Here is a 23011-nt window from a genome sequence, read left to right as displayed (position 1 = left end):
TATAAAACATGTATTAGGCCCACGGTGGCTCACGCCTGTAAACCCAGGACTTTGGAAGGCCGAGGCGGGTGGATCACTTGAGGTCAGAAGTTCAAGACAAGCCTGACCAACATGGTGAAACCCTGTCTCGACTAAAAATACAATCCATCATTTCCCAGAGTATCCTGTGTCTTTTTCTTGTTTTGTTTTGGTGTTAAGAACACTTAACACGATGTATTAGTCTATTCTCACACAGCTAATAAAGACATACCTGAGACTGGGTAATTTATAAAGGAAAGAAGTTTAATGGACTTACAGTCCCACATGGCTGGGGAGGCCTCACAATCATGGCGGAAGGCGAATAAAAAGCAAAGTCACATCTTACATGGCAGCAAGCAAGAGAGCTTGTGCAGGGGAACTCTCATTTATAAAACCATCAGATCTCGTGAGATTTATTCACTACCATGAGAACAGTATGGGGGAAACCGCCCCCATGATTCAATTATCCCCACCTGGCCCCACTCTTGATGACACACGGGGATTATTACAATTCAAGGTGAGATTTGGGTGGGGACACAGCCAAACCATATCAAGGACCAAGGCTGTGGTCCCATGTAAGAGTCAGGTATAAGTACCTCAGCCTCCCAAGTAGCGGGGACTACAGGCACCCGCCACCACACCTGGCTAAGTTTTGTATTTTTAGTAGAGACTGGGTTTCACCATGTTGGCCAGGCAGGTCTCGAACTCCTGACCTTGTGATCCACCCACCTTGGCCTCCCAAAGTGCTAGGATTACAGGCGTGAGCCACTGCACCCAGCCTGCAATTTTTGTTCTCTTCCTGCCCAGGGAATGTGGTAGGCACCATGGACACTGGGCTGAATAGAGCACAGGATCCTAATGAGAAGAATGAAATGCCACGATGAGCTGTAAACACACTAATGTGTTAAGGTTTACATTGTCAAGTAGAGCAGTCAAGTAGTGATAGAGAAAAGAATGGTGGACTCAGAAAAGAAAAACTGTGGTCTCAGATATTTATCTACAATAAAATTACATGAATGAGGACGGGTGCGGTGGCTCATGCCTGTAATCCCAGCACTTTGGGAGGCCAAGGCGGGCGGATCTCTGAGGTCAGGAGTTTGAGACCAGCCTGGTCAACATGGTGAAACCCCGTCTCTACTCAAAGTACAAAAAATTAGCCGGGCGTGATGGCAGGCACCTGTAATCCAGCTACTCCGGAGACTGAGGCAGAAGAATTGCTTGAACCTGGGAGGTGGGGGTTGCAGTGAGCCAAGGTCGCACCATTGCACTCCAACCTGGGTGACAAGAGCGAAACTGTCTCAAAAAAAAAAAAAAGATTACATTAATAACTTTATAGTTGCCAAGTGTAATTTATTCTTTGGGCTAACACAGCTCACAACTCTATGAGACTAATAGGAATCTCCACTTTGTTTCTGACCTTAGTTTGGGAATAACTTTGGAAAAGTAGGAAAATGACAAAAACAAAACAAAACACTGTTGGATATCAAGGAGCAGTTTTCCACAGAAAAGTGTAAATTCTATAGAATAGTGGCAATCAAAGAAATTGAAACTCCAGCTAATAAATAGAAGGGACAAGTCCTACTTCCAGAATCTGGTTCACAAATCACAATTTCTCAGTCTAAAGCTTAGAGCTCTGGGATCACAGTCACTTCCTGAAGAATGGCACTACCCTGATGAGTCGATTCAGAGCTCTCTTTATGTCTTTATTCCTCAGACTGCAGATGAAGGGGTTCAGCATGGGGGTGACCACAGTGTACATCACTGAGGCTGCAGCACTTGAGTGAGAGTTTTGGGTAGGAGCAGAACTAAAGTACACTCCTAGGCTCCTACCATAAAATAAGGAGACAACTGAGAGATGAGATGCACAGGTGGAAAATGCCTTGTACTTCCCCTGAGCTGATGAGATTGCATGTATGGAGAAAACTATCTTACAGTACAAGTACAGGATCCCAGCGAGGGGAACTCCACCCAGCAGCCCTACTGCAAAATACATCACCAAGTCATTAAGAAAGTTATCAGAAACGGCAAGGCGGATGACCTGATTAAGTTCATAGACAAAATGTGGAATTTGGAAATCTGTGCAGAAGGGCAGTGATAGCACCATCAAGCTATGTAATGAGGAATCCAGATCACTGATAATCCAGGATGCCAGAACCAGCAGTCCACAGAGCCAGGGGCTCATGATGATCCAGGATGCCAGAACCAGCAGTCCACAGAGCCAGGGGCTCATGATGACCATGTAGTGCAGGGGGTGACAGATGGCCACAAACTGGTCATAGGCCATCACGGTCAGGAGTAAGCTGTCCAGTGCTTCAAAGAGTATAAAAAAGCACATCTGGGTGATGCAGCCTGCATAGGTGATGACTCTGCTCTGTGTCTGGATGTTTACGAGCATCTTTGGGATTGTAGTAGAGATGAAACAGATGTCTGCAAAGGACAGGTTGGAGAGGAAGAAGTACATGGGGGTGTGGAGGTGGGAGTCTGAGATTGTGGCCAGGATGATGAGCAGATTCCCAAGCACAGTGACCAGGTACATGGAGAAGAACAGCCCGAAGAGGAAGGGCTGCAATTCTGGTTTATCTGAAAGTCCCAGAAGAAGAAATTCTGAAATCTGTGTATCATTCCCTGGTTCTATGTGATTGATAACGACTTTCAAAATGAGAGAAAAAGAACTTGATGAAAGCGTGCATTACAAACCTATCAGAAATGCTGTCATTTATATTCTACGGTCAATAACTTAATTTTTAAAATAAATTTTATTTCTTTTTAAGTTGACAGAATTGTTTGTATTTGCTGTGTATGATGTTTTGAAGTATATTTACATTGTGGATTGGCTAAATCTTGTCAATTAATATCACTTCACATAGTCATCATTTTTGTGGTGAAAACACTCTACATCCACTCTCTTAGGATTTTTCACGAATACAATGTATTACCATTGACTAGAGTCAACATACTATACAATAGATCTCTTGAACTTTTTTTTAGTTGAACTGTAATTTTGTATTCATTGACCATCATCTTGCCAACAACCCCTCTCCCCCAATTCTCCCAGGCTCTGGTAACCTCCATTTTACAAGAAGTTAATTTCTACATTTTGTGTGTGAATCTAGCCTCTGTTAGGGCATCCCTTTGACAACTCTGGTTAGGAATTCTTGTCCCACTCACAGTCTTTCCCTGAGTGCATGAACTCTGCAGTATTCATGAGAAAATTTTTAGGCATTTGAGGACTATAAAGTGAATTCTGAAGTGTTACAAATACTGTCTGGACATTGAATAATTAGTTCTATAAAACAAAAGTCACTACAGGCTGGGCGGGGTGGCTCACACGTGTAATCCCAGCATTTTGGGAGGCCGAGGTAGGTGGATCACCTGACGTCAGGAGCTCGAGACCAGCCTGACCAATATGGTGAATTCCCATCTCTACAAAAAATACAAAATATATATATATATATAGCTGGATGTGGTGGCACGCGCCTGTAGTCCCAGCTACTCTGGAGGTTGAGGCGGGAGAATCGCTTGAACCTGGGAGGTGGAGGTTGCAGTGAGCCAAGATCACGCCACTGCACTTCAGCCTGGGTGACAGAGCGAGACTCCGGGAAAAAAAAAAGTTGCTGCAAATCAGTGACAGAGGAAGAGTACAAACAAATAAGAGAAATACCATATGGTGTCACCATATGGTATCTGATGGTGACAAACCCTTTGAAGAGGAAAAAAGAAATAAGAAGGAAAGTGTGGACAGGGTGTTATTATTATTATTTTTTTTACTATTTTTTTACTGGTCATTGATGCAATACCAGCAGACCAGGTGACAAATGAACAGAGACCATAGTGAAGGCAGGGGAGAAGTCACCATGTGGCCCGCAGAAGGGTGTGCAAGGCAGAAGGAAGGATTAATGAGAGACTCAGAGGAATGTGCTTCTTGCACATGTTCAAGGCCAGCAAGGAAGCCAGTGTAGCAGGGGAATGAGCAAAAGGAGAGGGATGAGAGATGGTTTCAGGGGATGTTGGGAAACAAGCTGACTTTGAAGTGGCTGAAATTGAAGACACAAGGAGTCCCTCTGACCAGATGTTGTTGCATTGGCACTTTGGCAATTTGGCTGCAAACAGTGTCACATGAATTGCAATGCATGTCTTCTTTGTTTGCTACTGTTACTGTTGCCTTGAGTTCTGGCCTCTGTGTGATGAGTTACCTTTTGGAACATAGAGCCAAAGCTCCCTTTCTCTGAAACCTCCTCTCACTCTAAAGGCACCCGTGCATGCACACACACACACACACAATGTATACACACATGGAGCATACCATGACCCCCTGGGTCTATGTTACACCCATATTCTTCTGTGCTCAATCATACTACTAGAAAGGAGTGGGTACCAGGCAAGTTGTCAATATCAATTAATTTTTCTCTTGAGAGAAAACAGAAATGATACCTAGAAATTCCACTTTGGAAATCTCGATGCACAAGTAGCCTTGAGCTCCATTTTAGCATGGCTATTTTCTGCCTTGTGTTTAAAGAAATAGAAAAGAATCTGCTCAATAAACACACAGAGAGAAAAATTATGTGGATATTATGGGAGGGAAATGGTCTAAAAGTCTCAGGTGATCTACAAGGGACCATAAGAAAGAAAAATCATTATTAGTTTTGGAGCTATTTTGAGTCCCACTATATCCCCTTGATACTCAGCAAAAATTATAAATGACAAAGGAAATTTACCAAATGACATATGTAATTATGTTTTTTCTGTGTCAAGACACCTACAGCCTGAGAATGCCAATAAAAAATGAGCAAATGAAATAAACCAACAATTCATTGTTTTTGTTTGTTTGTTTTTTACAAAAACAGTAGAAGACTTGTTGTTTCTTGTGCTGATTTAATATGTTTTTAATCAAGGGGTTTTTATATGGTCTGATAGTAGGTGAGGCAGCCCCCTTCTCACTTTTCTTGTGTGGCATCTTTCCTTTGTGGTTTGTGGTCTTCTGTTTTGACAGATTCCGCTGGCCCCATTTAGTCCTGCTTCTGGTCTTCATCTAACATGCAATGGCCTCTCCAGACCACACTCTATAAAATCCCACATAGATGATGATAATTTTAATCATTTGCAATGAATGAAATCCTACATTGTCTTATATGCACATTTATAGCATTGTACTCTGCCCAAATCATTATAATGCAAGATCCACACAGGTACAACTTCACCTGTTGTGTTTACCTTTGTATTTTCACAAAGACATACAAATATGTGTGTTTTATATACCAACAATTTAAAGCAAGGAGAAGATAGGAAATAAAAAGAATGTTAGGGGAATAAAGCCAGGGTAAAGACAATAATTTCAAAACCTGTATTAAATAAAATTGTATGGATCGTCAAAAATTAACTGAAGCAAGATATAAAATAATAATTTAATGATATCAAATGAATTCGTTATTTAATTGGCAACATCCTAGATATAAAATTACATAATATATAGCATTCCTAGAATGTTCTGACACATAGCAGATGCTATTTGTTGAATGATCAGGAAATAAGTCTCAATATATATGAATATTTAACATATGCAAGATTGTATTTCAATTTATTTGGATCATTGAGTGACAGCTGCTATAAATGGCCATCCACCTGGAGACAATTAGTTCGCCCACTCTCTCATGGCCTATAAAGAATTAGCAGGTTTAAAGACCTCAGTATAAAAGTAAAAAATGCATGTGTTGGATACAGTGAATTCTAGATTTGTCTTCAAAGAATCAGTATGTCAATATGTTCAGTTCTCTGTCCTCCATTTTAAAGTTTAACTTCCTTGTAGTTTCAGTAAACACCTTTTCCACCAGTTTTAATCAGTAGTTCACATCTGTTCCCCTGGTCACCTGCTCTGTCCTGACTCAACCTGGTCACCTGCTTTGACCTGAGTCACCCCGGTCACCCACTCTGACCTAAGTCACCTTTAGTTACCTGTTCTGTAACCATCTTTCCCGCCAAACTGCTCACCACGCCATTCTGGCTCATACCCCTGCTCTCTTTAAAATAGCCACTCAGAATTAGCTCAGACTGTGCGGTCCAACTCTAGCCAATAGGGGAACGACACAGCAGTAGGGGCTATGTGGGTCAGGAATAAAAACCCCTTCCCCTCCCTTGTTCAGGAAAGTGTGCTCTCACCATTACTCCATCTGCGAGTCGTACTCTTCTATAGAAGTAAAAATTGCCTTGCTGAGAAAATAAATTGATGTTCAAATGCTATTTCTTTGGTGGCACTGAAAATGTATTTATAACACACATACACACACACACACACAATCTATGTGTAGGGAAAACATCTTAACAAAGGCAAGAAACAGAAGCAAGATTAGTATGTAGTTAGCTAAATAAGAAAAAGTATACCCTTGCAAGTCCATGAAGAAGCAATACAATTTAAAAATCACTTGAAATGTGGCAAATTATAGAAAAATGGGCATATAATAATAAGTAGGTAAAAACGATGATCATATATTATGACTGTCTGCTCAAGCCCAGGAATAGTTTAAGACAACAAGAAATCTCTATCACAACCATCAGCCTGGGGAAAAGCTTCAACAGCTGCCACCTTGAGTGGGGTTGGATGTTTAAGAGGCAGCAAAGGGGGACTCTAATTTTCCTGGCAGAAATGTGAAGTGTTACAGGGTCTTGGGGAAGCAATCTAGATGCAGCTATAAATATTAGTAATACAGATATTCATTAACTCAAGTTTCTCAGTCCCAGCACTACTGAAATACTGGGCTGCATCACTTACTGTGCTGGGGTCTGTCCTGTTCATTGTACTGTGTTTAACAGCTTCCTTGTTCTTTACTGACCCTCCCCAGGGTGACAGCCAGGCATGTCATTGCTCAATGTCAGTTGGCAGACAAAGCCACCCCAGTGAGAACCACAGACTTAACATAAATGTTTGAAAGTACTTTTAGAAGATTTGCATAATAGAAAAGGAAAGGGGAAAAAATATGAAAAACTTACACTATTATATAGAGTATTAGTGATATGCATAGGATAGCATTCGTGCATTTGCATAAACTGTAGTATTCGTGCATTTGCATAAAATGTATGTGTGCATAGTATAGAAAAAGAATGTTCACAGAAACTGGCCTGGTGCGGTGGCTCACGCCTGTAATCCCAGCACTTTGGGAGGCCAAGGTGGGTGGATCATGAGGTCAAGAGTTCGAGACCAGCCTGGCCAACATGGTGAAACCTCATCTCTACTAAAAATACAAAAATTAGCTGGGCGTGGTGTTGGATGCCTGTAATCCCAGCTACTCAGGAGGCTGAGGCATGAGAATCGCTTGAATCCGGGAGGCGGAGGTTGCAGTGAGCTGAGATCGCGCCACTGCACGCTAGCCTGGGCGACAGAGCAAGACTCCGTCTCAGAAAAAAAAAAAAAAAAAAAGTAGGAGCAGGTTTGCTTTAAAAGCATGGTTACTGCTTATCTGATTTCATCATGCTTTAGCCAGAACAATTAGAAATCTCATACTTATAACACAGGTTAAGAGCCATTATTTCATCCTTCATATGTATCTAAGGTTATAATTTCATATGACATAAATATGGGAAGATCCAAATATGTTTATGAGAGATAAAAGTGATCTGGAGTCAGATGATAAAGAGTGATTTTCAAATGATGGCCAAAGGAGATGCAACTTCTAGACAGAGGTCAAATTCAAAAAGCCAAAAGGTGCAATAAAGCATGACAGAGCTATGAAAGCAAGTTGGAAATGTAATCCATAAAAGGATATTTATCTGGCAAAATGATATAGAGCTTTCTGCATTTACAAAGCAATGAGGGGACACACTATGACCAATGGATGGATTTGGCTACATCAGCTTTATAAACTTTCACACAGCTGGGCGCGGTGGCTCACGCCTGTAATCCCAGCACTTTTGGAGGCCGAGGCAGGCGGATCACGAAGTCAGGAGACTGAGACCATCCTGGCTAACACGGTGAAACCCTGTCTCTACTAAAAATACAAAACATTAGCAGGGCGTGGTGGCACGTGCCTGTCATCCCAGCTACTTGAGCTGAGATCGCGACACTGCACTCCAGCTTGGATGACAGGGTGAGACTCCATCTCAAAAAAAAGAAAAAACAAAAAAAAAAGACCTTTCACACATTCGTCTCAAATGCACTGATACATATATAAAAGAATGTCATGACAAATGCCAACATCGGTGAAAACAACTCCAATTTTTATTTTAAAAATGCAATAAAAATAGGGATAAGAACATTACAAACCCATCATGCAAAAGCAAAGAACAAGGCTGGGCATGGTGGCTCACGCCTGGAATCCCACACTTTGGAAGGCTGAGGTGGGCAGATCACTTGAGGTCAGAAGTTTGAGACCAGCCTGGGCAACATGGTGAAACCCCGTCTTTACTAACAGTACAAAAATAAGCTGAGTGTGGTGGCATGAGCCTGTAATACCAGCTACTCAGGAGGCTGAGGCAGGAGAATCGCTTAAATGCAGGAGGCAGAGGCTGCAGTGAGCAGAGATCATGTCACCGCACTCCGGCCTGGGCAACACAGCGAGACCCTGTCTCAAAAACAAAACAAAAACAGAAAACAAAACAAAAACAAAAGCAAAGAACATGCACAGATAATTTGCAATAGAGTTGGTAAATGTCTAACAAACACAGAAATATATTTAGCCTCACAAGTAAGGAGAGAATTGCAAAGTTAGTGTTGTTAGTATATCACTTTTCATTTACCAAATAACTTCTAAACTTTCATTTGAATGATCAGCATGAGAGAAGACACTGCAAGATGTTTGTCTCATGAACTGCTGTGGTCAGGTAGCATTTGGAAGCAATTCATTGGTTTAGACCTTTCTCATCAATGTGAAAACATCCTCAAATATGTCTCTTCTTAAACCTAAAAAAGACACGCCCTCACTTCAGTGTATCTCCCTTCACAGCTAATAGCCTAGTTCTCTTCTCCATTTAATTGCAAAAATGCTAGGGCAAATGTTCTACTTTTACTGGAGCCACTTTAAATCTCCCATGTCCCCTTCCAACTGGGCTTCCGTTACCCTTACTTAACTTTCAATAATCACTCTTCAATTCTGAGCTCAATATTCACTTTTCTTTTTAGTATCATAAACAAATACATGAATAAATGAATCAAGCAAGCAGACAAATGATCGCAGAAGTTTTTCTGCTCAGGGCTAGTCTAGACTGGCTCTCAGGTGACCTCAGGTCCATGGTCATAGCTGCCATTCTCTCTGACCCTTTCCTATGGTACCTACTGGTACTGCCTCAGCCTCCCGAGTAGCTGAGATTACAGGCACACATTATCACGCCCCAGCTGATTTTTGTATTTTTAGTAGACGGTGGGGGGCTTCACCATGTTGGCAAGGCTGGTCTCGAACTCCTGACCTCAGGTGATTCAACTGCCTTGGCCTCCCAAAGTGCTGGGATTACAGGTGTGAGCCACCGCACCTGGCCTAAGAAGTAGATTTTAAGTGTTCTCAACAGAAAAAAAAAAAAAAAAAAAAAAAACCTAGGTAAGGTCAAGTGTATAGTAGTTAGCTACATTTCCTACGGTACCTACTGGTACCAGCTGAGGCTATTGGACTCACCTTGCTGAGTTTTCTGAAAGGAAGGCCTCCATGAGGAGGTGCAAATTCCTCCCTGGATTGTTGATGATGGAGACGGAAGCTCTGTCCTGAGACCAGACAGCAGCAGAAAGCAAAGCATCAGTCCCCAAGTCGGAGGACTCCAAAAGAAACAAGCATGTCCCATTCAGGCCAAGGTTGCATTTGCTGAGGGCCAATGCAGAGGAGATATTTAGAGCTTTGTATATCTGTTCATTTGGCACATTTCCTCCTGTTATTCCAACCCTGACTACTCACGTCCCCATAGGACATTGCCTGGCACTGAAAGATATATGTGTGTGTATGTAGTATATAGTGTGTGTGTGTGTATATATATATATTTATTTATTTATATTTATATATTTTTGTTTATATATATTTATATATTTTTGTGTACATATATATATATATTTGTTCCTGCATCCTCTGTTCCCAAGACACCTGATTAAACATGAGGTGCATCCAGCCTTTATTTCTCCTTCTCTATTGCCTGGCCTGCGTTCCAGAGTTCTAACCTCCTCTTACATTACCATAACCCTGAGGGAACGTTTTCTCCAAAGTCAAAACAAAGGAAACTGTTTTGGCTAGGTCCCTTAGATCTACAAAGCATTGACTTTTGCTGGGAGCACAGCCCTTGATATCTCTGGAAAATTGCTATTCCCCTCTTCAGCAAGAGGTGAACTGTGTTCTCTTGATTTAAAAGCGTGGTTACTACTTGTCTGATTGCATCATGCTTTAGCCAGAACAATGAGACATTTCATACTTATAACCCAGGTTAAGAACTATTATTTTATCCTCCAAGTGTAAAACATTTGGTAATTATGAGATATATTAAGACCCTTTTATGCAAGTTGCCCTGAGATTAGCACCTTATAAGGATCATCTTAAGTTTACAAAGTTATTTATTTATTTTTAAAATTGACAGATACAATTTTATGTATTTATTGTGTACAGCATGATGTTTTGAAGTGTATATACATTGTGGAATGATTAAAGCCAGCTAACTACTATACACATTACCTCACCTAGTTTTTGTGTGTGTGTGTGTGGTGAGAACACTTAAAATCTACTGTCTTAGGCCAGGTGCTGTGGGTCACGCCTGTAATCCCAGCACTTTGGGAGGCCAAGGCGGGTGAATCACCTGAGGTCAGGAGTTTGAGACGAGCCTGACCAATATGATGAAACCCCCCTCTCTACTAAAAATACAAAAATTAGCTGGGCATGGTGGTGGGTGCCTGTAATCCCAGCTACTCGGTAGGCTGAGGCGGGGGAATCACTTGAACCTGGGAGGCAGATGTCACGGTGAGCCGAGATCGTGCCATCGCACTCCAGCCTGACCAACAAGAGCAAAATTCTGTCTCAAAACAAACAAAAACCTACTGTCTTAGCGTTTTTCAAGAATACAATATATCATCATCAAATATAGTCAGTGTGCTTTACAATAGATCTCTTCAATTTATTTCTCCTAAGTGCAATTGTGTATCCTTCAACAAAAAACTTCATACCCCTTCTCCCTCAACTGCCCCAGCCTCTAGTAACCACCATTCTAATTGATATCTCTATCGGATCGACTTTTAAAATTCCACATATGAATGAGACCATGAGGAATTTGTCTTTCTGTGTCTGGTTTATTTCACTTAACACAGTGTTCTCCAGGTTCATCCGTATCATCACAAATGATAAGATTTCCTTCTTTTTTGGGCTGAACAGCAATCCACTGTCTATGTGTATTACTTCTAAAAGTCCATTCATTGATGGACACTTTGATTTCATACCTTGGCTATTGTGAATAGTGTAGCTTATCAGGCCAGGCACGGTGGCTCACGCCTGTAATCCCAGCACTTTGGGTGGCCAAGGCGGATGGATTACCTGAGGTCAAGAGTTTGGGAACAGCCTGGCCAAAATGGAGAAACCCCGTCTCTACTAAAAAATAGAAAAATTAGCTGGGCGTGGTGGCACACACCTATAATCCCAGCTACTCAGGAGGCTGAGGCAGGAGAATCACTTGAACCCGGGGGATGGAAGTAGCAGTGAGCTGAGATCACGCCACTTCATTCCAGCCTGCGTGAAAGAGTGAAACTCCATCTCAAAAAAAAAAAAAAAGAGTGAATAGTGCAGATATCTCTTTGATACACTCTTTTCATTTTTTTTTTGATAAATGCCCAGTAGTAGAATTGTTGGATTATGTGGTAGTTGCATTTTTATTTTTCTGAGGAATTTCCATCCTGTTTCTCATAATAAGTGTACCAAATTTCACTCCAGCAACAATGTACAAGAGCTTCTCTTTCTTAGCCAGGCCTGGTGGCTTACAGATGTAATCCCAGCAACTGGATAGACTGAGGCGGGAGGCTGCTTGAGGCCAGACTGAGAGTAGCCTGGACAACATAATGAGACTTCTTTTCTAAAAAAATTTTTTTTAATTAGCTGGGTGTGGTGGTGCATGACTGCAGTCCAAGCTACTCAGGAGGCTGAGGCGGAAGGATTACTTCAGCCCAGTTGAAGGTTGCAGTGAGCTATGATTGAGCCACTGCATTCCAGCCTGGGTGACACAGTGTGGTCCTGTCTCTTGTTAAAAAAGAAAAAGAAAAAGACTTCCTTTTTCTCCGCATCCTTGTTAGCATTTGTTCATTTTGGTCCTTTTTTTTTTTTTTTTTTGAGATGGAATCTGGCTCTGTCACCCTGGCTGGAGAGCAGTGGCATGATCTCAGCTCACTGCAACCTCTGCCTCCTGAATTCAAGCGATTCTTGTGCCTCAGCCTCCCAAGTAGCTGGGATTACAGGCATGCACCACCACGCCTGGCTAATTTTTGTATTTTTAGTAGAGACAGGTTTCACCATGTTGACCAGGCTGGTCTCGAACTCCTGACCTCAAGTGATCTGCCTGCCTCAGCCTTCCAAAGTGCCGGGATTAGAGGTATTAGCCACCGTGCCTGGCCAAGATCTAATATTTAATAACACAACAAGGGGATTGTAGTCAACAATAATTTATTGTATATTTTGAAATAATTAAAGGAGTGGAATTGGAATGTTTCTAACACAAGGGGTTGATAAATGCTTGAGGCAATGGATACCCCAGTTATCCTGATGTGATTGATATGAATCATATAGCTGTATTAAAACATCCCATGTACTCCAGAAATATACATGCCTTCTATGTACCCACAATAAAAATGACAATTTTTAAAAATAGCAATAATAAATTTAAAAATGCAAAAAAATTACTTGCCTAGATCAATGCCATGAATTTCCCTTATGTTTTATTCTATGAATCTCATAGTTTTGAGCCTTTCATTTATGTCTTTTTTTCTATTTTAAAATTATTTTTCTATGTAGTGACAGATAGGGATCTAATTCCATTTCTCTTGAATGTGGATATCCAGTTTTCCTACCACCATTTATTGAAGAGCTTGTCTTTTTCCAACATGTGTTCTTGGCCCCTTTGTCAAAAATGAGTTGGCTGTAAATGCATGAATTTATTTCTGGGTTTACTGTTCTGTTCCATTGGTCTATGTGTATGCTTTTTTATGATGAAAGGAATAAGTTCTACAGTTAGATGAAAGGAATACGATCTACTGTTAGATGAAAGGAATAAGATCTACTGTTCCACAGCACAATAGGATGACTATACTTAATAATTTATTATATATTTCCAAATAGCTAGAAGAGAAGATACAGGGTGTTTCCAATACAAAGAAATGATAAAGGTTTGAGAGGGCAGGTATGCCAGTTACCCACATTTGATCATTATGCATTGTATGCTTGTATCAAAGTATCACATGTACCCCATAAATATGTGCAACTATTATGTATTTATAAAAAATTTTTAAAAATTTAGAATGACTTTATAGGCTTTTCAAGGTCCAACAGCAGGTACAGAGTAGATGCAAAACTCCAAACTTTTTTTTGTGATCATAGATGTTTCACATTACAAAACAGGTAAATAAGAGGTGGAAGAGCAACATCAGTCTCATCTCATCACCAGTGATAACCATTCATTTAAGAACAAAAATGAGACATGCCAAGTTTTTCACATACATTGCTTTGCATTTACTACAATTTACACATGTCTTTCACAATTGCATCTTTAACCGCCCCCCGCTTTTGTTGGACTTTGTGTGATTCCTTTTGTGAAGTGTGGGTTTATTCCCTTTCTTCATTTTCTCTTGGGGTCTTCAATCTGTAAGATGTCTTGACCCTATAAAGATATCACTTGTATTAATTATGAATTATTCTGGGCATCGGGGTCTATAACCAGGATTGAACATTGCCAGAAATGAGGAAGCTGTTTTCGTCACAGTCTCTCATCAACCACCTGTATACATCATGCCTATTTCATGCATCTCTTTGTTTATTCAGCAAATTCTCATGTATTTTGTTAAATACCAGGCACAAAGTGATGATATAAAATGGAGCCCCACATTTACATGTGCATGGGAAGCTTTTGGGCTGGAATTTGCTGCCCTGTTTACGTTCTTAGGGGGCCACATTAATACAGGGCTCAGAACCACATGGGGAGACGGGGCTGTCAGTGTCTTGAAGTTTCAACAGCAGCAGGGAGACCACCTGGTTCCTCAGTACTCCTGACACCCATCTCTGATCACTCTCCCTCCTTCTCATTCCCCTCAACACGCTGGCTTCTATTTGAGCCTTGATTTTCCGAAACAAGCACCTTCCTCAGGCCTTTGCATTAGTCATTCCCTCTGTCAGGCACAGACTTCGCCAAATATCCTCCGGGCTCCCAACCGCCTCTTCCTTGAGGTCTCTGTTCAAATGTCACCTTGTCTGCTGGTCTTGCCTGTACACTCATAAAAAATAGCAACCCCTGTCCATTCTCTTTAATGTGCTTTCATTTTCTTCTAAGCACCATCTAACACAACAGATGATGATGTCTTTATCAGCTCATTGTCTTTCTCCATCATTGGATAGTAAGGTTATCAGTTTCTCTGCACCCTACACTCATTACCTAGACAGTTCCTGGAACATGGTCAGCATGCAATCAATATTACACAAGTGCATAGAAGAATTTCTCATTAAAGAATATACAACCTCTTAGGGAAAGGTTGAGAATAGCACAAGAATTTTCAATCAGAGACAGCTCTGAGGAGCACAGAAACTGGGAAAAGTTCCATACACAAAATATAGAAATTAATGTCTTGGCTGCAAAATATAACTGGTTGCCTTTCAGCAATGTGAGTGATGCCCTTTTGAGTAAAAATTGGTCATGTTCTCTTTCTCTGACTGGTAGTCACCTCAACCACATGGAACCAGAGAATGGTACAAGGACTTTAGGATTTCTTCTTCTGGGACTTTCAGAGGAACCAGAATTGCAGCCCGTTATGTTTGGACTCTTCCTCTCCATGTATCTGACAACTGTGTTTGGAAACCTGCTCATCATCCTGGCCATCTGCTGATTCCCACCTCCACACCCCCACGTACTTCTTCCTCTCTAACCTGTCCTTTGTAGACATCTGTGTTACCTCCACCACAGTCCCAAAGACACTGTCAAACATCCGGACACAGAGCAAAGTCATCACCTATGCAGGTTGCATCACCCAGATGTACTTTTTTGTACTCGTTATAGTGTTGGACAGCTTACTCTTGACCGTGATGGCCTATGACCAGTTTGTGGCCATCTGTCACCCCCTGCACTACCCGGTCATCATGAACCCTCGGCTCTGTGGACTGCTGGTTCTGGCATCCTGGATCATGAGTGCCCTGAATTCCTTGATAGAAAGCTTAATGGTGTTTCCACTGCTCTTTTGTACAGACTTGAAAATCCCCCACTTTTTCTGTGAACTTAATCAGATAATCCGCAGTGCCTGTTTTGACACCTTTCTTAATGACATGGTGATGTATTTGTCAGCTGTGCTTCTAGGTAGGGGATGTTTCACTGGGATCCTGTACTCTTACTTTAAGACAGTTTCCTCCATACGTGCAATCTCATCAGCTCAGGGGAAGTACAAGGCATTTTCCACCTGTGCATCGCACCTCTCAGTTGTCTCCTTATTTTATTGTATGAGCCTTGGGGTGTACCTTAGTGCTGCCGCAACCCACAACTCACTCTCAAGTGCAACAGCCTCAGTGATGTACACTGTGGTCACCCCCATGCTGAACCCCTTCATCTACAGTCTGAGGAATAAAGACATAAAGGGGGCTCTAAAACAATTCTTCAGAAGGAAGAAATAAAATGAGCATCTTTCAAGAAGTACATGTGATTTCAAAGCTCTAACCGAACTCAAACATTGTGATTCACAAATCAGATCATGGAAGGAGGGAAAGAGAATGTTCTGCTTCTATTCAGTTTCTAGAGTTTTAATTTCCTTGTTCTCAAGTGCTGTGTCAGACTTATGCTATTTCTTTAGAAAGCTTTCTGCTCTGATATCCAACTTACTTTTTGTTTGTCATTTTCCTAATTTCCCATAGTTATTTCCAAACTAGGGTAAAACACTTTTGGAGATTCCTATTTGTCTAATACACTAGAGAGTTGTATCAGTCCTAAAAAATCAATTGCACTTGGCAAATGTAAGTTCATTGGTATAATCATATTATAGATGAATATCTGAGATCACAGTTTTTTACTTCTGAGTCCTTCATTTCTTACTACCTTTACTGCTCTTCCTGATTATGTAAACTTGACCATGCTGGTGTGTTTATAATCGTCATGGCATTTTATTCTCCTCATTAGGATCCTGTCTGCTATCCAGCTCAGTGTCTACACTGCCTACTATATTCCCTGGTAAAGAGGAGGAAGGCGAATATTACTTATAACATACATGTTCCTAGTGTAGTCTATACAGAAAGACACATTTGCATGAATCAACTGACTTCATTTGGCCTCAGATTCAGCGACGACCTTAAATATGATGGACTAAAATTTTCGGTCATGCAGTGATTATCATGGAAGATTTGTTTTTGATGGTGTGTGATATGGTTTGTCTGTGTCTCCACCCAAATCTCATCTTGATTGTAGCTCCCATAATTCCCTTGTGTCATGGGAGGGACCCGGTGGGAGGTAATTGAATCACAGGGGCAGGTCTTTCCCATGCTGTTCACATGGTAGTGAATAAGTCTCATGAGATCTGACGGTTTTATAAAGGGGAGTTCCCCTGCACATGCTCTCTTGCCCGCCGCCATGCAAGACATGTCTTTTGCCTTCTGCTGTGATTGTGAGGCCTCCCCAGCCACGTGGAACTGTGAGTCCATTAAACTTCTTTTTCTTTATAAATTACCCAGTCTTGGGTATGTCTTTATCAGCAGTGTGAAAACGGACTAATACAACTCATTAAAGGGTGGAAGCTTGTTGTCCATGGGTAATGAGGTTTGTTCATTTAGGTAAAGGATTTGGTGTCATGATCTATATTATTTGATTGCATCATCTTTCTGTTTCTGATTAAAAGTTTCCAGTGCTACAAATATGACTTCTTGCATTGTTCTAAAACTATCACTCCCTTTAATAAATTGTGTCACAAGCATTAAACTGGAGGTAAGTGAAGGATATGTGTATTTACTGTATCATCACTTGCTTTATCTCTTTTATACTCCAAACTCTCTAATGATGACTCACATAAAAGCTTGAATTTCTTCCCAGTATTGCATGTGAGATTAGAGACTTGAGATTCCAGGTTGCAATTTGTTTCAGCAAAAATATACATGTCCTGCCAAACTCTTCTGGTTACCTAGAGGAAATCTAAAAGTAGTCGTCCTATGATACAGTTATGTGAAGTAAATATAAATATCCGTATAATTATGAACACTGCTTTCTGATATCAGAAAAAGCACCAAAAAAAAGAGCCAACAGAATATTCTGTATACAGTGAATCCAATAAAAAACTAAAAAAACAAAAGGATCTGACACCTAAAAAAAGATAATTCTGAATATCTTTAGTTCTGTTGCTTTGATTATTGTATCAGTAATCTAATGTTGTGTAACAAAACATCCCAATAATAAATGATTTAAAGTCATGCTTTTAAAAAATCACATCAGAGTCTACATTGTGGAAGTTTTCTCATTGGGGATTAGGACATATATATCCTGGACAAGAAAAAAATATTCAGCCATAGGACTATCCAAGCTTAATTAGCTCTTGAATGTTGGGCAGTAAGGACAATCTTTTTTTAACTTTTATTTTAGGTTCAGGGGTACATGTGCAGGTTTGCTATATAAGCCAACTGTTTGTTGTGAGGGTTTGGTGTACAGAGTATTTTGTCACCCGGTTAATAAGCATACCTGATACATAGTTTTTTTTATCCTAACCCTCCTACCACCCTCAACACTCAAGGAGGCCCCAGTATCTGTTGTTCCCCTCTTTGAGTCCATGTGTTCTCATTATTTAGCTCCCACTTGTAAATGAGAATATGTGGTATTTGGTTTTCTGCTCCTACGTTAGTTTGCTAAGAATTATGGCCTCCAGCTCCAACCACGTTGTTGCAAAGGACACAGTCTCATTCTTTTTGATGACTCTGTAGTATTCTATGTTGTATAGTACCACATCTTCTTTATTCGGTCTACTATTGATGGACATTCAGGTTGATTCCATGTCTTTGCTATTGTGAATAGTGCTGTGATGAACATATGTATGCATATGTCTTTATAGTAGAACGATTTACATTCCTTTGGGTATATATCCAATAATAGAATTTCTGAGTGAAGTGGTAATCCTGTTTTAAGGTCTTTGAGAACTGTGAAACTGCTTTCCACAATGGCTGAACTAATCTACATTCCCAAAAGCAGTGTGGAAGTATTTCCTGTTCTCCAGACTCTCACCAGCATTTGTTATTATTGGACTTTTAAATAATAGAGCGAGGACAATTTGAAAGAGGAAGAGCAACAGAAGTGGTGTCATCTCACAATGCCTCTTACAGCTTCTTCTCACAGATTGAACATCTCATGACCACTCACATCCTATCAGACAAAGCATGTCTCAATCATCGTAGGTGTTACACTTCTCCCAGTTAAGGCATCATCAAAATCCAGAGCCAAAGGTGGAGAAGACTGATCCTCCTAAAGGCAACATAGAAAGGCAACACAAAAATACAGAAAGAGGCGTCTAATTATCTAAGAGTTAATAAATAAGTGGAAAATAATTATCTACTGGGAGAAAAACAGACATGCAAGCATTTTATACTTCAGTATACATTAAATATGTATGAATTACATGCTATCACCTAGAAGCCAGGAAGATAAGATTTCCATGAAGAGTTGGAGGAGCTCCTAGAAGATTAGGTGGATAATTTGATACACTAAGAAACATCAGCTTTACAGATATTCTCAAAAGTAGAAGATAGTTAAAGAGTCAGACATATCTACTGTGAGTATTTGGAGCCAGCATGAGGGTGACAGAGACAATGATGAATGATTTTATGTCAACAAAGCATAGAATGATAGACTCTCAGGCACTCTCCTGCTTGTGCAGGGCCCTGGAAGGAGGTCTCCCTTCATGATCACAACTTGCTGTCTCCTCAAAGCAGGACAGTGCTAGACTGTAGCAAGAAACCTTTCTGGTGTCACAATGAGCAGAGTAATTGGGAAACTAGGACATGGTCCAAATATCTGCTATCCATTGAACACCTGCTCTGCGCCAAGTAACTTCCAATGGGCTTTGAAGTCTTACTTCCTTCTCACCTAAACTTCATAAGGTAAGTGGAACTTCTAGAAGTTTCATTTCCTGTCATTCCATAAGTGTTCAAGACTTACGCGTAAGTAAACTCTATTATGCAAAAGCTGAGCTACCGAGTCCAACATTTGACCTCCTAAATCAGACATGAGGAGCAGGGTAGGATTCTTGGTAGAAAAAGCCTCAAAATATGTATACCTGCCTTTAACACTGACCACAGCCTCGATCCCCAAAGAGTGTTCCTCAGAACAGGATGAATAGCATCAACACCAACAGGAAAACTGTCAAAAGTATAAAATGTTGGGACCAGTCCTAGATGTCTGAAATTAGAATCGACATTTGAACAAGAACCCTAGGTGATTCATATATACAGTGAAATTAGGGAAGTTCTGGACTGGAATAGTCTCAGCCTCCCCAGTGTCCACATTTGTTTGCATTAATTCTTTCTGCTGTGGGCTGTCCTGTGCATTGTAGGTTGTTGAGCAGCTTCCCCGGCTTCAATTTACAATGTGCCAGTAAGTAGCACTTCCCCACATGTGACAACCAAAAGTGTATCCAAACATTTCCTAATATTCCTGGAGCACAAACACCCCTGGTTGAAAATCAGCAACCTGGCCCGGTATGGTGGGTCATGCCTGTAGTCCTAGCGCTTTGGGAGGCTGAGGTGGGTGGATCATTTGAGGTCAGGAGTTGGAGACCAGTCTACCCAACATGGTGAAACCCTGTCTCTTCTAAAAATACAAAAATTACCCAGGCATGGTGGCACATGCCTGTAATCCTAGCTACCCTGGAGGCTGAGGCAGGAGAACTACTTTAACCCAGGAGGCAGAGATTACAGTGAGCAGAGATCGCACCATTGCACTCCAGCCTGGGTGACAAGAGTGAAACTCTGTCTCAAAAAAAAAAAAAAAAAAAAGAAAGAAAAAGAAAGAAAATAGAAAAGAAAAAAGTAAAGAAAAGAAAAGAAAAGTCAGTAACCTAGATGTGACAACTGGAAACATTTGGATGGCATTCTGATCAAATCCCTTCCCTTACTTGGTTCATAAATTTGGGCAGGCCACTAACTCACCTTAACCAAAATCCTAAAAATGCAGAAAGAGGCGTCTAATCGTTGGACCTCATAGAACAAAGATCTATAAAAATGAGACACATTACACGTGATATTAAATGAGACAAACCATATAAGATTCTAACTTATTCCATGATGTCTACAAAGGTTTAAGTATATCTCTTATGATTACCAAATGTTTTATAAAGGAAGGACTGAATGATAAGTTGTACTTTGATGCTTGTGTGTTTACAAGCAAGAAACTGCTCATTGCTTTGTCAAAAGCATCAGGAAGCCAAGGACTGTAGTAAATACCCGTGGCTTTATGACAAATAAACACAGTTCTCTCCCTTTTGATGAGGAAAGAGCGTTGGTCTGGAGATGTCAGCAGCTGTGTTCCAACCACAAGTCAATGATTTGAATATCCAAGGGATCTAGTAAAGACCATGTACTCAGCCTTACACTTTGGATAACATTTTAATTGAGGGCTGTGAAAAGGTGCAATGGCACTTAGACCTCTGGAAGGCACAGAGTTCAAAGAGAAGGAGTAATGAAGACTGGATTCACATGACTTCTAACTTGATTCTCTTGGGAACAGAGAATCAGCAGGAAATTGTTCTTTCTTTCCACATCAGTGTTCCACAGGGAAATCAGGTGCTCCAGGCTTAGAGTAGCAACAGGGAAATATATCTCGCTAGCAGATATTAGGAGCTGTAAATATTTCATCTGCTATTGTCTCTGGGATTAGACAACCCTGGGCTGGATGGGATGTGGTTGATTCTTTTGTAGTCCTAAGTCTGGCTGTGTGGCTGATGCTTAACTCTTCCCTTCTGTCTGTCTGGAGACAGAGCTTCAGTCTGCATCATCAACTACCCAGGGAGGAATTTAAACTTCCACACAGAGACCTTCATCTCTGAGACCCCATACAGGTGCGTCTGAGACCCCAGAAAGTACTGCAGGAAATGTTCAAAGAGAATGGAAGCCAAGAATGTTTACCTGAGGTCACCTAGTATCAAGCCAGGTGAGAGATTCATGTGTGTTTGTTTGCCTGGTTGACTAATTTATAATTTATTTATTTTATATGTTAAAATGTGTCTGTAAGACTCAGCAATGCAGGGATTGTTGTTGACAATTAATTGAGGGATATGGAGGTTCAACTGGATGAGATTGAAGAAGGAATGGAAGACATAAAGTGGTTCCAGTGAAGTTAGAACCTAGGAGGTTTGCAGTTAAAGAAGTAGGAAAGGGGCCAGGCACGGTGACCCACACCTGTAATCCCAGCAGTTTGGGAGGCCGAGGCAGGCGGATCACCTGAGGTCAGGAGTTCGAGACCAATCTGACCAACATGGTGAAACCCCATCTTCTACTAAAAGTACAAAATTGGCTGGGTGTGGTGACACACACCTGTAGTCCCAGCTACTTGAAAGGCTGAGGCAGGAGAATCGCTTGAACCCAGGAGGTGGAGGTTGCAGTTAGCTGAGATCATGCCATGGGCACAACAGAGAAACTCTGTCTCAAAAACAAACAAACACACAAAAAAAGAAGTATGAGAGTAGAATGTAGAATATTAGGTGTGGGTGGATGGGCAATGAATTGAGGGTTTATTTTTAAAATTAAGATGAGTGTATTGGAGCATGTTTCTGTATTCATTAGAAAGATCTAGACCAACGGGCTGCTTACAAATACTACCTCGCAACAGTAGTTCACAAGACAGACATTTCACAGTATCTTCTCTCTCTTGTTAAATATTCACCTGAATAAAATAAATGTTATTTGATCGTCAAAATGGGAACACTAAAGAGTTTTTACTTGCCATGACTTTCTTTTTTTTTTCTGCTTTTTTTTTTTATTATTACACTTTAAGTTTTAGGGTACATGTGCACAACGTGCAGGTTTGTTACATATGTATACATGTGCCATGTTGGTGTGCTGCACCCATTAACTCGTCATTTAGCATTAGGTATATCTCCTAATGCTCTCCCTCCCCTCCCCCCAACCCAACAACAGTCCCCGGTGTGTGATGTTCCCCTTCCTGTGTCCATGTGTTCTCATTGTTCAATTCCCACCTATGAGTGAGAACATGCGGTGTTTGGGTTTTTGTCCTTGCGATAGTGGAAGTCGGTGTGGCGATTCCTTAGGGATCTAGAACTAGAAATACCATTTGACCCAGCCATCCCATTACTGGGTATATACCCAAAGGATTATAAATCATGCTGCTATAAAGACATGTGCACATGTATGTTTATTGTGGCACTATTCACAATAGCAAAGACTTGGAACCAAGCCAAATGTCCAACAATGATAGACTGGATTAAGAAAATGTGGCACATATATACCATGGAATACTATGCAGCCATAAAAAATGATGAGTTCATGTCCTTTGTAGGGACATGGATGAAGCTGGAAACCATCATTCTCAGCAAACTATCGCAAGGACTTTCTTATTTATGTATTTATTTATTTTACTTTAAGTTCTGGGATACATGTGCTGAACATGCAGGTTTGTTACAGAGGTATACATGTGCCGTGGTGGTTTGCTGCACGTATCAACCTGTCATCTAAGTTTTAAGCCTCGCTTTCTGTTGAGGATGAGTATACTCTACCTGAGGGTTTAGTAGCTTTAATTTTCTCCATTGCAAATTGTGCACGTTCTATGCTTTTATATTCTGGTTTCTGAGGTTTTTTTTACTATTATTTTGATTGCATTCTTTCAAACAATGGAT

General features: G+C 40.8%; 1 protein-coding gene and 1 pseudogene across 1 annotated transcript; one reads left to right on the top strand and one right to left on the bottom strand.

Moving 5' to 3' along the window:
* Positions 1–982: 982 nt before the first annotated feature.
* On the bottom strand, positions 983–5047 carry LOC100985301 (olfactory receptor 7A17-like). The gene is made up of 2 exons (XM_024926624.4): positions 4957–5047; positions 983–2667 (listed from the first exon to the last, which is right to left on the bottom strand). Exons 1-2 carry the CDS (start codon positions 5045–5047, stop codon positions 1664–1666), a joined length of 1095 nt encoding a protein of 364 aa, XP_024782392.2. The 3' UTR covers positions 983–1663.
* A 9837-nt stretch (positions 5048–14884) lies between these two features.
* Positions 14885–15812, top strand: LOC100976660 (olfactory receptor 7A10-like; annotated as a pseudogene).
* Positions 15813–23011: the final 7199 nt, after the last annotated feature.

Source organism: Pan paniscus, chromosome 20 (assembly GCF_029289425.2).
Source record: "Pan paniscus chromosome 20, NHGRI_mPanPan1-v2.0_pri, whole genome shotgun sequence".
NCBI classification, from domain to species: domain Eukaryota; kingdom Metazoa; phylum Chordata; class Mammalia; order Primates; family Hominidae; genus Pan; species Pan paniscus.
This window is presented reverse-complemented; position numbering and strand designations above follow the sequence as displayed.